The following is a 16,097-nucleotide window of genomic DNA, read 5'->3' as shown; positions in this document are numbered from 1 at the left end:
CTTTCCACGGGACGCTTAAAAAAACCCTCCCATGTTACATGTTAGGTTCGTGCGCCCAGTGCTATAATCCAGTTTTCTGTTCACTCAACAAACATTTAGTGTCCTAAGGGTCCTTTGTTTGGCAGGGATGTGGTAGGTCCTGGAGACAGATGAACGAGAGACTGGTGAACTCTTGAGCTAGGCTCCCTCTGGGTTTGACCCCGCCTCCCCTGTGTACCAAAGTTGTGACCCCTGGCACGTTCCTTAATGTCATCAGGACTCCGTTTACTCACCCATAAATGGGAGACTGTAATAGTGCCTTCCTCTTAGGCTTAGCACACGGGTGAAATGAGATCATGTTTGTAAAATTCTTAGCTTCATGCTCAGCACACAGTCCAGCATTCTCTGATGACTGCTTGTTGTGATGTCCTTGTCCTCAAGCGGTGTCGTGGAGGAGGCAGGTGGAAAGCAGTACTCGCAGTACAGGATGAGATACGAACTGTTGTGGGAGCATCAGAATGAAATGTAAGGAGGCTTTGGTGAGACCGCAGTTGCCCCCAGAAGTATACCTGCTCGTGTTTTCTTGTTGCTGGTTTTTCAAACGGTGTGTCGGGGGTGGTGGGGAGTCCTCAGGGGGTGTCACTTAGGAGAAACCAGGCTTTGTCTTCAGGCACACATGGTTTGGGACCTTTAGCCTCCCATTGCTTGGCGGATGACCTTGATCAACCTGTTTGCCTCTCCTGATCTCATAACAATACCTACATCATAGAATTCTGAGGATTAAATGAATAAGTCTGCAAAAGTACCTGACCCCAGTGCCCGGGATGGAGTATTCTCTTCTTCCATCTGGGTTCCAAAAGAATGACAGCCTTTTGGAACACAACATTTTCTTTCTTTTTTCTTTTTTTAATGTTTCTTTATTTATTTTGAGAGAAGGGAGAACCTGTGTGCACACGTGCACGCGCGGGGGAGGGGTAGAGAGGGAGAAGAGAGAGAATCCTAAGCAGGCTCTGGGCAGGCTCTCATGGGGCTCGATCTCACGAACCGAAACCGTGAGATCATGACCTGAGCTGAGATCACGAGTCAGACGCTTACCCAACTGAGCCACCAGGTGAGCTGGAGCAGAACATTGTCTTAAATTGAGGCCCATCTTTCCTTTAGAAGCCCACCTTTATCACTTCAACCTTATATAATATCTCAGTCTAGGCCAGCCAAGTGTAGCCCAGTAAAGTACTTGGAAAAGCCCAGCGTCTTAAGTCCAGGATCTTTTCTGAGTTGTAAATTTGTTATGTACACGTATTGCAGTTATTGAAAACCCTTTGTCTGTAAATTCCTGAATAACACTTACTGATTTTTAGCACATCTGAAAAATAGTGTGCTTAGCTAGAATTAGAATAGATGGTAGCTCTCTCCACCTCAGTCCAAAACTTAAACGCCAAAAGAGCAGAATCTGAATTGAGCCTCCTGAACTACTAAAAGGGGCCATAAATCACTATTAATGTCATTTCCCAGATGCTAGGAGTCATGGGAACTGGTACAAAAACACATAAGCACATTTATGACAAATTTTTATGTAAGGTAATTGGCTTGATGTCGGTCTCAAAGACTAAGAATCATCACAGAATAATTGAGTTTTTGATTCAGAAATGACATCCGTGCACTCTTGTGTCATACGTCTTCCTAATTTGCTAATCACCCTGCATCAAAATGGCATATATGTGTCATGTCTCATGGATGTATTATACACACAAAAGAAAGGTTATCTGGTCAGTGCTCTCATTTTATAAATAAGGAAATTTATAATAATTTCCTTGTTTTTGTGATCTCAGAAGTGTCCTAATCACAGCACCCCCAAACCCAGATGTAGTAAATATATTCATTAAAGGTCTATATTTTAATGGGCTAGTTTATCTCTCAGTTGAATATCCTCTGATTCCAAAAATTGAATTATTCTAGTAGGTGGTACAGATGTTACCCAGACTTGTGAAATGGCCCTCTTTTCTGTAGTCCACATCTGGTTCCCATATGAAAGGAGAGTCAGCGAGGCACTTTGCTTTCAGAAACTCTTCCTCCGCCGTGCCGGACACACCCCACCCCAGGGCCTTTGCTCTTACTGTCCCCTCATCCTGGACCGGTCTTGGTGCACGTGGTTACAAGGCTCACCTCCTCTTTTCCATCTAGCCTTGGCCCAGATAGAGCCTCAACGAGGCGACCCTGCCTAAAGTTGCCCCCCATCACCTCTCACACACACTCCCTCTCCTCCTCCTCCTCGGATTCCTTTTTTCCTCCCCAGCCCTTATCGCTGTACAACTCACTAAATCGTCTCTTTGTTTATATTGTGTATCGTAAGTACCGCAAGGACACAGATTGCCATCTGTGTGTTCACTGCTGTATCTCCGGCCCAGACGAGCACACCGCCTGTGCTCAAGAGAAATGTGGTAAAATCAGTGAATGAAAACGAGCATGAACTTCCTTGTCTGTTCTGTAATCTAAATTATTATCTCCTCCCAGGCATCTTGGTGTATAGAGCGCACAGGATAATCGAGTCTTGTCAAGAAGCATTCATCTTGCGTCTGTTCCGCCAGAAAAACAAGCGTGGTTTTATTAAAGCTTTCACAGACAATGCTGTCGCCTTTGACACTGGTTTTTGTCACGTGGAAAGAGTGATGCGAAATCTTTTCGTAGGGAAGCTGTATCTGTGGCCAAGGTAAATAGCCTTATGTGACAGATTTCTGTGAGAGAATCCACTACGACTTAAGCGTGCACTCGAAAGTGATGTAAAATTTATAGGAATTGCACTTGACATACGATAGCCAGGTCCATACCAAGTGCATCAAATAGAAACATATGGTTACCTCATTTGTGATTATTTTAAAAGGAGAGACGGATTTGATATTTCCTTTTCTGGTAGCCCGTCACATCCATCCAAAGGCAGCCACTTTATTGCTTCTTCTACGTTTAGCGCAACACCCAGGGAATCGAGAGCCTAAGGTATATAACAGGTTTAGGAGAACTAAACTCCCTCTGAAAATTACCCGTCAGGGAATAAGGCACAAAGATTGTTTTATTAATTTTGTTTAACGTTTATTTGTTTTTGAGAGACGGAGCACGAGCAGGGAAGGGGCAGAGAGACGGAGACACAGAATCCGAAGCAGGCTCCAGGCTCCGAGCAGTCAACACAGAGCCTGAGGCGGAGCTCGAACTCATGAACCGTGAGATCGTGACCGGAGCGGAAGTCGGACGCTTAACTGACTGAGCCACTCAGGGCCCCAAAGCGTAAAGAGTTTTGAAGAATTCCTGTAAATGTCTAGGAAAACCCGGAAGGTTCCAGTGTTCAAACATCTCGCACCTATGCTGATACGTATTTTGGTTACACTACATGGTATTTGAGAGTAATTGCCAGGGTCTTTTGCCTTTCTTGATTATGCTGTCTCAAGGATAGGCAAGCTTTTTCTGTGAAGGGCCTGATAGTAAATATTTTGGGCTTTGCAGGCCATGTGGTTTGTGACAATGCTTCCAGTCTGCTGTTACATCAGGAAAGCAGCCATAGACAATACATAAACACTGGGCACGGCTGTGTTCCAATAACACTATTTCTAAAAACAGGGAATGAAAAAAAAAAAAAAACAACAAAAACGGGGCGCCTGGGTGGCTTCACTCGGTTGAGCATCTGACTTTGGCTCAGGTCATGATCTCATGGTTCATGGTTTCCAGCCCCACGTCGGGCTCTGCTGACGGCTCAGAGCCTGGAGCCTGCCTCGGATTCTGTGTCTCCCCCTCTCTCTGCCCCTCCCCTGCTTGTGCTCTGTCTCTCTCTCCCTCTCTCTCAAAAATAAATAAACATTAAAAAAAAAAAAAAACAGGCACTGGTTTGGACCCAGACCATATTTTTGCTGACCCCCCGCCTTATTCAACGAATGCATCCTTTCGTTGAGATTAAAAGTACTTCTGAAAACATTGTCATTTTGCTGTCTGTTTGGTTTGTGTCTTAGTTGCATTTCCAAAAACCCTGAGAGAGCAAAAATTGAGAGCCGTGTTATTTCTGGTCTCGGAGAAAACGTTTGGAAACGATTTGTCTCTTCAGGTTCCATGTAGCAGTAAACTCATTCTTAGAACAGCACAAACCTGAAGTTGTAGAAATTCACGTTTCTATGACGCCTGCCATGCTCGCCATACAGACTGCCATCCTGGACATCCTAAATGCGTGTCTGAAAGAACTGAAATGCCACAACCCATCGCTGGAAGTTGAAGATTTGTCTTTAGAAAATGCTATCGGAAAACCGTTTGACAAGGTACTCTGCCTCTTTTCCTTGTAAGCGCCGTGTGTTAGGTTACAGCTTTGAAGAATCCAAGTTCTTTTGCTAATTGCAGTGTCCTCAATAGGATATTGCTGTTATTTTTTTAAACGTTTTTTTTATATGCATTTTTGAGAAAGACAGAGAGACAGAGTGTGAGCAGGGGAGGGGCACAGAGGGAGGGAGACACAGAACCCGAAGCAGGCTCCAGGCTCTGAGCCGTCAGCAAAGAGCCCAGTGCGGGGCTCGAACTCACAAACCGCGAGATCATGACCTGAGCCGAAGTCAGACGCTTAACTGACTGAGCCGCCCAGGCGCCCCAGAAATTGTTGTTATTTTAAAACTCATCTGGAGGTGATTTAAGTACAACCTGTTCGGTTTACTGGAGAGTAATAATTTGTAGTAGAATACATGGATTGACCTGTAAGCACAACTCTTTATTTTTGCAGTTATACAGTGGTTATCTTGTATTTCAAGTATAATTAAGAGAAGGAAAAATAACCTTTTTGCTCTGAAATGACAGCATTTGGATATCTACAGATAGAAGAGTTTTACATGAGAATGCTTTCATAATTTATGATCTTCTGTTTGGAATAAAAATAATTGGGACGAGTTTTCATTACTGAGGAATGTGAACCTTGCTGTGTCCTAAAATTACGTTTTCAGTTGAGAAAATGTTAAGACTTTTAGTTCAAGGAACTTTTATTCTAACTGATGTTTTCTATTGTAGATGAATATTAATACAGATGCGTAAATGTCTAAAATTGAATTGTAGATCCAGAAAACGCTGACTTTTAAAAAAATTCCTGGCAGCTTTTTTTTTTTTTTCTATATTTTGGTGGAACAAGTTCCTGTCTTTTAAGCTCTGAATGCATCTGTGTGTCACTGGAAATAATTCACAGTGATTATTTAAAAGGAAAATTTTAACTCCTCATATCTCTGATTCTTCCAGAAAGTGCTTCTATTGAAATAATGATACATAAAACTAATTACATTATGTTTTGTTCCTCTGTTCTTACAGTTTAGTGCATGTGAAGCCACAAAGAAAAACCACAAAAAAACCCTTCCCATTCTTTTAATAGAATGTGTGCGTCCTTATTAAAAAACAAAATATAACCTGATAGGTTTTGTACTAAGTTTCTGTTTCTCATTCCCTGGTAAAGGTCAAAGTATTATTTTGGGTATTCTTTCAGCAACCAGATGTAAATGCAGACATGACTCTCATCTTGTTAGAAAATTAACATTTGTAAAATTTTTTTATTTTTTTAATTTTTTTAACATTTATTTATTTATTTATTTATTTATTTATTTATTTAGAGAGACAGAGAAAGACAGAGCATGAGCAAGGGAGGGGCAGAGACAGAGGGAGACACAGAACCCGAAGCAGGCTCCAGGCTCCAAGCTGTCAGCACAGAGACTGACTCGGGGCTCAGACCCACGAACCGTGAGATCATGACCTGAGCCGAAGTGGGATGCTTAACCAACTGAACCACCCAGGCGCCCCAGAAGATTAACATTTGTTTAAGAGAGAGAGCGAGGGGCACCTGGGTGGCTCAGTTGGTTGACCGTCCGACTTTGGCTCAGGTCATGATCTCATGGTTCATGGGTTCGAGCCCCATGTGAGACTCTGTGCTGACAGCTCAGAGCCTGGAGCCTGCTTTGGATTCTGTGTCTCCCTCTCTCTCCGCCCCTAACCCGCTCGTGTTCTGTCTCTGTCTCTCTCAAAAATAAATAAGCATTAAAAAAAGTATAGGAGAGAGAGCGAGAGCATGAATGAGAGAGAGGGGCGGGGCGGGGGAGTGGGGAAGGGGCAATCCTAAGCAGGTTCCACACTGAGCGTGGCTTGATCCCACAACCATGCAGCAATCGATAGTCGGATGCTCGACTGCCTGAGCTGCCCAGGTGCCCAGAAAATTTAACTTTTGTAGATTATTTTACAAAGCAGGCATGCAGTTATATGTCCCAGTTTGTCTAGGATAGTTCTAGGATCTGTCTGTTGTCCCGGAGTGATTATTAATAATGTAATTTCATTTCCATAAGAGCCCCAGATTGGACAGTAAATTATATGGTCACCCAGATACTCCTTCTGAGTATGAATTTGTTGGGTAAGGTGCCGTGTAGTGATACTCCTTCCATAGCATGCTACAGGTATTATCCTTTTTAGTTAAGAAATAGTTTGTGGGGCGCCTGGGTAGTTCAGTCGGTTAAGAGTCCGACTTCAGCTCAGGTCATGATTTCGCTGTTCGTGGATTCGAGCCCTGCGTCGGTCTCTGTGCTGACATCTCAGAGCCTGGAGACTTCTTCAGATTCTGTGTCTCCCTCTCTCTCTGCCCCTCCCCTGCTCGCACTCTTGTCTCTCTCTCAAAAATAAATAAACAGTAAAAAAAAAAAAAAAGAATCAGTTTGTGAAGGACGTGTATATACGTAGCAGTGGATACGTAGATACCTACATAGTACATGCCAAAGCTAGCCTTCATTTTAGGCAACACTTTAGGATCCCAGAAAATATTCAAATGTAGTCCCTTGTTAATTTAACAAATTCTTTTCCATCCATGAATCACATTGGGGGGAAAAAAACCCCAAGCAAATCACTTACACCACAGAGTTAAGGTACATCGTTATTTAATTTGATATCATGTAGTTTCCCTGGTATGTGCCCTCTGTTCCCTGTTCAGCTGGATCCCACATCTTTATGTATCCAGGATAGGGTCACAGCCAAACTCGGCAGAAACTGGGCGGGTCTAAGCTGTAAGCTTTGATGTTTCATGAAAACAAATGATCGGGGACACCTGGGTGGCTCAGTCAGTTAAGCGTCTGAATTTGGCTCAGGTCATGAGCTCATGGTTGATGAGTTCAAGCCCCACATCAGGCTCAGCATTGACAGCGTGGAGCCTGTGTGAAATTCCCTTTCTCCCTCTCTCTGCCTCTCCCCTGCTCCCACGCTCGCTCGCTCTCTCTCTCAAATAATAAATAAAAAAATAATAGCTATATCGAATATATTTTTAGCCATACTAAACTGTATTCTTGTTTTAGACGATCCGCCATTATCTGGATCCCTTGTGGCACCAGCTTGGAGCCAAGACTAAGTCCTTGGTTCAGGATTTGAAGATACTACGAACTTTGCTGCAGTATCTCTCTCAGTATGATTGTATCACATTCCTTAATCTTCTGGAATCTCTGAGAGCGACAGAGAAGGCTTTTGGTCAGAATTCAGGTGGGAGATAAAAATACTAATATTATTATGGGAGCTGATTTGAATAAAGTGTCGGATTTTGTTGGGGAATCAGATGTGGGGAGTGCTATATTCAACTACACGGTATACTAAGCTTTCAAATTACGTTTTATGTTCATAGCATAAGGATGTAGGTTTTATTGATAGCTAATGTTTCCGCCTACTGAACTTCTGTTCTGTATAATAATAAATATTCATATCCATTCCGGGCAATTTTATTTCTAGAAAAGACTCTGTATATTACAGGCAGTCCCCAACTTAGAAATAGGTTGTGTTCTGGAAGTTTAGTTGTTAAGAACTTCAAATTCATTTTCTCCTAAGAAACAGCAAGGGAGTTTAGGGTTTCATCAGCTAGAGTGCTGAGGACTGAAGAGATTTGTAGAGAAACGTACTTAAACAGTTGACTACCGTCTTGTTTTTCTACCAGCCACATCTGCCCCACTAATGTGACCTCTGTCACTGTTTGACTAGACCGTTGATTTTCAAAATGGGGTCCGTTGTCCTCTGAGGCCAAGATTTACTACCATTAGTAATGTTTTTAACTTTTAAAAATTATTTTGTTTTATTTGAGAGAGAGAGAGCAAGCAGGCAGGAAAAAGGGGCAGAGGGAGAGAGAGGGAGGGAGGGAGAAAGGATATTAAGCAGGCTCCATGTTCAGCACAGAGCCTGATGCAGGGCTCAGTCCCACAACCTCAAGATCATGACCTGAACAGAAAGGAGTCAGACACTCCACCAACTGAGCCCCCCAAGCGCCCCTACAATTAATAGTTTTTATTGCTTCATCAGGGACATTAAGTAATAAGCTACGAATGCACAGCAGTGAAGAACACATTGACCACTAGTACTCTTTGGTTCTACTGCCTTGATGACGCTCAGGCGCCCAGCAGTGTTACCCCCCAATGCTTTTGCACCATTACCAGAAATGTCAACACAGTGGGGAAAAAACCAAATAAGGAATTATTACTCATCTGAGAATAGTTTTGAGGTCCAGACTCCCTGAAAACATTTTGGTGGCCCCCAGAGGTCAGTAGGCCACACTTTGAAAGCCCACTGGCCTAATCAAACAGTGAGGCCTCAGTAAGGGAGAAGGTACGGTTCAGAGAACACGATGGCAGGTAGTTTTATAGATAGGGCATGTGACCATCAGAGAGTCTTTAAAATTCATCCCAAATTGAAGGCCTTTTTTTTTTTTTTAACTTTTCATATTAGGTTGGCTCTTTCTTGACTCCAGCACCTCGATGTTTGTTAATGCTCGAGCAAGGGTTTATCATCTTCCAGATGCCAAAATGAACAAAAAAGGCAAAGTGTCTGAAAAAACGGAAATTGAACAAGTGCAAGGTATCCTGTAGGCTTCATCTTTAACTGTGTCTCTTATTTAAGTATTTGATGTGAAAATTCTTACCAAGTCAACGTGTAATCCTCAGTCTCCTTCAGCTGTGTGAAGAATGCGTGCCTGTATGTTAAAGGCGTGTTATGTGTAACGTAAGTTGAAAGTATCCAGCGTGGCAAGTCCTAGAATCCGTTGTTAGAGGATTCCGGATAACAACTGCCAAATATCAGTCAGGAGTGTTCTTACTGCTATATAAGAACTATTGATTGATACTTTTTTTTTTTTTTTTACTTCAGAATAATAACTACTTTTGGCACTTACAGTCTTAACAGAATATTTACCATTCCTTTTAGCTGTACAAAAATAAATATACCAGAATGAGGCAAGAATAGGTTTATTCCAATACTTATCTAGTGGGTATGACAAATATCATTGGTTTTTTTTATTTTTTATTTTTTTAATTTTTTTTTAATGTTTATTTATTTTTGAGACAGACAGAGACAGAGCATGAACGGGGGAGGGGCAGAGAGAGAGGGAGACACAGAACCGGAAGCAGGCTCCAGGCTCTGAGCCATCAGCCCAGAGCCCGATGCGGGGCTCGAACTCACGGACCGTGAGATCGTGACCTGAGCTGAAGTCGGAGGCTTCACCGACTGAGCCACCCAGGCGCCCCTCATTGGTTTTTTTAAAGCATGGGATAGGATTGATGCTGACTTTCTGCCTAGTTCAAAGGTCTAGTTCAAAACTTAAATACATTAGTGATGCGTTTGGGTACTTACAGAAATGTTTGATTGTGGTCTCCTTGTATTCCATTTTCAGGAATGTGAAAGTCATGCGGATTAGAAATAATAAATACTCTTCCTCTGTACTAATTCTTTCGTTTTATGTAGCAGCTTATATATAGTATCACGGTTGACAACTAATACAGAATCATCTGAAATTCATGACATACATGTAACTTTCTCTCAAGGCACTATGAAACCTCTCTTTCCTTTAAATTAAAGTTCATTTATTTATTTTGAGAGAGAGCATGTGTGCAGGCCAGAGAGAGGCAGAGAAAGAGGGAGAGAGAGAATCCCAGGCAGCCTCCATGCTGTAAGCACAGAGCCTGATGTGAGCTCAAACCCATGATCCGTGAGATCATGACCTGAGCCGAAACCAAGAGTGGACGTTCAACTGACTGAGCCACTCAGGCGCCCCACTATGAAACCTCTGTTAATGTCGGTTTCAAATATCTTCTATTTAGACCTTAAAGAGACGTTTTTCAAGAAAGTAGTTTCTATCTGGCATCAGGAAGGAAGCTCAAAAGAACAAGCTTTTGGAATGACGCTTGTGTTGTCTGTGTTGTGTTGTTTGGAAAGCCTGTGGAACACTTTACAGGTGAATACTACCCTGGAGAATGAGGTTATCCTTTTATTCCCATACAGAAACAAAAAAGGAATTGGTGCTAGAAAGCAACCCGAAGTGGGAAGCTCTGACCGAAGTACTGAAAGAAATTGAGGCGGAAAATAAGGAGAGTGAAGCGCTTGGGGGTCCAGGTAGGAAAAAAAAAAAAAAGAGGACGTTTGCTTTCAAAATGGAGCAAATGAGTCTTCGTTATTAGTCCTTTAAAAGTAACTTACTGTTATTGGGGCGCCTGGGTGGCTCAGTCGGTTAAGCGTCCGACTTCAGCTCAGGTCATGATCTCGCGGTCTGTGAGTTCGAGCCCCGCATCGGGCTCTGGGGCTGATGGCCCAGAGCCTGGAGCCTGCTTCCGGTTCTGTGTCTCCCTCTCTCTCTGCCCCTCCCCCGTTCATGCTCTGTCTCTCTCTGTCTCAAAAATAAATGTTAAAAAATAAAAAAATTAAAAAAAAAAAAAAGTAACTTACTGTTATTTTGTTTATCAGACGTAAAAGAATAAGTGCCAGATGAACAGCCTCCTTTCTGTTCGTTTGATGTGATTTTCTCCTGGTTGAATCCTTGCATACTTGTAGAAAGCAGGCTGTCTTGCTGGGCTGGTTGACTTCTCAGGACTTCTATTTAAAGATGCAGCTAATCTCCACATACACATTCACCATGATTTCAATCTAGAATCCCCCGAGGAGAAAGCTAATGGGCTTGTTTTATATTCTCAGCAAGTGTCTTTCCAAAGACGTCTCAACTGTTCTGTGGATCAACACTGACGTGGCCCTGAAAAAAAAAATTCCAGATTTTAGGGCCCCTCTCTTCAAGCCTGAGTATACTAGTAGATTAGCATCGTAGACCAAACCCACTAAAAAATTTTTTTAAATAAAACCAGATATTTACTTTTTTTTTTTTAATGTTTATTTATTTTGGAGAGAGCGACAGAGGCAGAGCACAAGCAGGGGAGGGACAGAGAGAGGGGGAGACACAGAATCTGAAACAGGCTCCAGGCTCCGAGCTGTCAGCACAGAGCCTGACGTGGGGCTCGAGCCCACAAACCGTGAGATCACGACTGAGCCAAAGTCAGACACTTAACCGACTGAGCCCCCCAGGCGCCCCAAAACCAGATGTTTACAAAAACTAGATTTTTCTTTAGTCTATTGAGACTTTGAACTCCTATGAATCAGTAAAGGCAAGCACATAATTCTTACATGAGTAAATATGCTGGTGATATTATCTGAGAACGTATGGTACTTTGATTTAAGACTCCGAGTCATGCCTGCTCCCTTAGGAAAATTGAAAAGTACCAAGAAAAAAGAGAAGGGGAAAAAAAATTATGTCTAGAAGCCACATTGGTGTATTTCCTCCAGGTTTTCTTTTCTGTATTTTCTGTTTCACATTGTTAAGGTCACAGTGCAATGTAATTTCTGGATATATAATTAGCAAGTCAAATGATAACGTTCTTGAGACATATTACCACATTTGACTTACATGAAATTTTTATGAGTTTTCATTTCTTCTAGCAATGTAAGAGCTCATCTCTTTTTCACTTAGCAGTGACTGGAGATCATATATTCGAGTGTGTATATACATACATATGTGTAACAATTTTATTAATTTGGAGAAAAATGTTCCTTTGAAATTTGGTGTTTGCTAAGCTCAATGTTTTCTTTTTTTAATGTAAAAAATGTTTTTTAATGTTTATTTATTTTTGAGAGAGAGAGAGACAGAGCACAAGCATGAAAGGGTCAGAGAGAGGGAGACACAGAATCGGAAGCAGGCTCCAGGCTCTGAACTGTCAGCACAGAGCCCGATGTGGGGCTCGAACTCATGAGCTATAAGATCATGACCTGAGCTGAAGTCGGACTTGTAACCGACTGAACCACCCAGGCGCCCCAAGCACAATGTTTTCTTAATGCTTTCTCCTCTTTGGTGAATTGTCTTTCTTTTCCTTGGCCAAATTAGGTTATGTCCTCGGTTTGTATTGGCTTTTTATATATTAAAGATACTATCATTTCTGATAGTTGTTTTGTAAAGTCGTTTTTCTGTCTTTAGCTTTCTTAATGCACAGTTTTTTTCTTATATAGAGTCCCTCTCAGATTATAGATATCAGTCTTGTCTGAGATATCTTCCAGTGTTTTTAAGCCTGGAAAATCATCTCCATCCACAGAGATGGAGAGTAGTTGCCTTTCTTTTTTAATGATTTAATATTTAACATTTGACTCAGTAATCCATTTGGAATTTATTTTGGCATATAAAATCCTCTGGAAAATTATTAATTAAAAAGAGCTTCTGTAAAGCCTCCATTATACCACGGCTAGGCTTTCCTAAGACTAAATGTTTCTGGATTCAACTTTACTCAAAAGATTTCACTAATCCTGTCAGAGAGGGAAAGCATTTGATAAGCATCTGAGACCCTTTTTAAACAAATTGTAAATGCGCCAAGGGGTAAGATGTGTCTTCTTTGTCAGGGGAGGAGGCGAGCAGGCGGACAGAGAACGGGGGTGTGGTGGCGGTGGGGGGACACGTGAGGTAATGGTAACATTACGCTGTTTGGTAATTTTAGGTCAGGTACTGATTTGTGCAAGTGATGAGCGAACGTGTTCCCAGCTGAGAGAGTATATCACGATCGGAGCAGAGGCCTTCTTGTTGAGGCTCTACAGGAAGACCTTTGAGAGGGACAGCAAAGCCGAGGACGTGTGGGTGCAATTTAGAAGTGAGGACAGTGCAAAGAGAATGGCGAAATCTCACAAAAGGCCTAAAGACCCCCACAGCAAACAGAGGGCTGCCCCCAAAGAAAGGACTCTCAAGAAGAAGAAGCGGCGGTTAACTTTAACACAGATGATAGGAAAGCCTGAAGAACCGGAAGAGGAAGGGGATGCCAAGGAACGCTGTGCTGGAGACACGGGCAGTAGCCCAGACAGTTCCTTAGAAGAAATCAAGCACGAGGAATTTGACTTAAACTTGTCATCCGATGCCGCTTATGGAATACTGAAAGACCCGCTCACCATCATCCACCCTCTCTTGGGCTGCAGTGACCCCTACGCTCTGACAAGGGTGCTACACGAGGTGGAACCGAGATACGTGGTTCTGTACGACGCCGAGCTAACGTTTGTTCGCCAGCTTGAGATTTACCGGGCGAGTAGGCCCGGGAAGCCTCTGAGGCAAGTTATAAAGAACATGAGCTCTTTCCTCTCTCTTTTTTGATGCATATATATATATATATATATATATATATATCTCTGTTATTGAAGTATAGCTTGACCTGTTCGATTAGTTTCAGGCGTACAACACAGTGATTGGGCAATTATATACGTTCTAAAATGCTCACCATGATAAGTGTGTTACGATATCATCGCCTATATTCCCAATGCTGTACTTTTCATCCCGCGGCTTATTTATTTTATAAGTTTGTACCTCTTCATCCCCGTCGCCCATTCTGCCCATTCTCCCCACACCCCCTCTGGCAACCATCACTGTGTTCGCTGTCTGAGTCTCTCTCTCTGTTGTTGTTTGTTCATTTGTTTTGTTTCTTTTTAGATTCCACTTGTAAGTGAAATCATATGGTATTTATTTGTCTTTCTCTCTCTGGCTTATTTCGCCTAGCACACTGCCCTTGAGGTCCATTCACGTTGTGGCAGATGGCAAGATTTCATTCTTTTTCGTGGCCAAGTAATAGTCCATCCGTTGAACTATTTCTGAAAGGCTCCAATCTCACAGTTCTTCAGGCTTTAACACAGACACTGCACCAGCTACACATGGATTGTCTTTAACGATCTGTTGTCATGATGGGTGGGTGGAGTTTATGAAACCTTCTTTTGCTTTCTGACCAATCTAGGAAGTTTGCATATGAAGCGTGTCAGATGCCTAGCAGAACAACAAATCTAGGGAATGATTTGTATTCCCATTACTTACCGCCCTGCTGTTCCATACTGTGTGCCTTATGCATTGGTTGTAGCTTCTGGGGTGCTGGATCTGAACAAGGCCAGAAAATCTATAATATCATAACCTCCACCCAAAATTACTGTAGTTATGACTCACCTCCGTAATTTCGATCTTCTGAAAGGTCATCCATATAAATTTGAAGTGACTCTAAGTTACATCCACATAAAACGAAAGTGTTTGGGGAATTATTGTACCAAGTTTTCTTGAGTTTCAAGAATTAGCAGCTAAAAAAATCTAGAGAAATATCAGATTGAGAAAAGGATGCCTCTCAAAGAATATAGTGTTCTGGCCCTCCAATTATCTGAAGGAAATAAACAGCAAAATTAATATCCTGAACTCAGTCTGAACCAAAAACAGAGCCAAAAGAAGCCTTCCCAGCGGCTTACCTGACACAACCTTCCCGAGCAGAGATGAATGGAGCAGGTGGGTCAGAAATAACACAGGATGAAGAGATTGGACGAAGCTGGTCAAGTAATTATAGGCTGGTAGATTTTTCATACTTTGCTATTGATCACCTGTGTAGATAGCTTGTTCGCTGTAAAGTTGTCTGTTGCCTGAGAATGGAACAGTGTGATATTTGAAAACAAAATGTGAGAATTGGAAGGGACCTTGGGGTTCCACTGCTGTCTCCATCAGTGGGAAACTGAGGCCCAGAAGTGATGAGTTACTTGCCCGTGGCCATGTCGCACCTCTGGGGGACAGCTGAGGTCTCTGGACTCCTTGTCCAATGTGTTTTTTTGTATGTTTTTTTTGTTTTTGAGCGGTCCGCACTTCAAAGATAACCTAGGAGTATGACATCTGGAAGAAAAGTTGAGGGCCGAAAACCTCCAGTAAAAGGTGAAGAAGGAGGACAGACAAGGTGCTTAATTCAGCCTCTTAGCAACAAACAAGATAGGAAAGCTGCCCTTCCTAAGAGAAAATAATATACCGAATTATTGTCTTGAGGCTGATAGCATCCATATGTCTTCCATGCCCATGTGTTTATATAAAACGTGCACTGACTCGGTTCTGTTAAGACATGGGTAAAAAAGAACCGAGAAGGAAGATAAAGGTCATATAGATTTCATGTGTTTATTTCTCGCTGGCATGAACTTTCACAAGCTGCGTTTTATAACTAGCAGCCAGCTTTTCAAATTATCGTTTGGCAGAGGGGTAAAGAGAAAAGTGACAAAAGAGAAGCCGCCGAGATTCTGTGTTTTCTGATTTGTTTATACTTCTGAGGCAAGACTTACTCTCTCCCTCTAGTTATATTTCAGTGTTTACCTAAACTCTGTTCCTCCTTTCTGTGAAGAGGGCAAAAAAATGTGGTAATGAGACTTTTAACAGGTGGGGGTTTAGGCAGCTTCGTTTTTAGGTGTGTGATTAATGGAACCTTTTATTCTTGGTCAAATATTTATTATTGCAGCCCTCTAGGTTGCTGCAATGCTGCACATATGCACAATGCACAAATGCTGTGCTGTGCTCGTCCTTTTAGGGATTAAAAATTATGTTTTTACAGCCTAAAAGAGTTCTGTTTTAACTGGCAGGGTTTACTTTCTTATATACGGAGGCTCAACAGAGGAACAGCGCTATCTCACGGCTTTGCGGAAAGAAAAGGAAGCTTTTGAAAAACTCATAAGGTAATAATACATGGAAACTTTCAAGGTCTAGGGGCTTCTCTGAGTGGAGGCATAGCATAATCGCCCTCAGGAGGGATGGAGACGGGGAGACCCTGGGAGGATCGCGTCAAGATAAACCTATGGTCCGCTTCATCCCTGGGGTACGTGCACCTTTCTCCTTTCTCCCCCGTCTCGGGTTGCCTTTCGATGGTTTGACAGAATATTGGAAACGCGGAGAGATCTGCTTCTCTGCTTGTAAAGACATGCGACGCAAAACACCAAAAATACAGCTCGACCGACTACTTTCCGAAGAAATAACGTTCTTAAATTTCCCA

General features: G+C 42.4%; 1 protein-coding gene across 1 annotated transcript in view; it reads left to right on the top strand.

Annotated features, from left to right (window-relative positions):
- The window catches only part of ERCC4 (ERCC excision repair 4, endonuclease catalytic subunit), a 34,438-nt gene that overhangs the window by 8,153 nt on the left and 10,188 nt on the right, over nucleotides 1–16,097 (top strand). The window contains exons 3-9 of the mRNA XM_040459004.1: nucleotides 2,491–2,686; nucleotides 4,064–4,271; nucleotides 7,308–7,488; nucleotides 8,716–8,844; nucleotides 10,264–10,374; nucleotides 12,786–13,383; nucleotides 15,691–15,783. Coding sequence (XP_040314938.1) covers nucleotides 2,491–2,686; nucleotides 4,064–4,271; nucleotides 7,308–7,488; nucleotides 8,716–8,844; nucleotides 10,264–10,374; nucleotides 12,786–13,383; nucleotides 15,691–15,783 — 1,516 coding nt within the window. The remainder of the gene's footprint in view (nucleotides 1–2,490; nucleotides 2,687–4,063; nucleotides 4,272–7,307; nucleotides 7,489–8,715; nucleotides 8,845–10,263; nucleotides 10,375–12,785; nucleotides 13,384–15,690; nucleotides 15,784–16,097) is intronic.

The sequence above is a fragment of the Herpailurus yagouaroundi genome, unplaced genomic scaffold (assembly GCF_014898765.1).
Source record: "Herpailurus yagouaroundi ecotype Mexico unplaced genomic scaffold, PumYag 222, whole genome shotgun sequence".
NCBI classification, from domain to species: Eukaryota; Metazoa; Chordata; class Mammalia; order Carnivora; family Felidae; genus Herpailurus; species Herpailurus yagouaroundi.
Note: the sequence above shows the minus strand (reverse complement) of the source record. Positions and strands in the feature narration are given on the sequence as shown.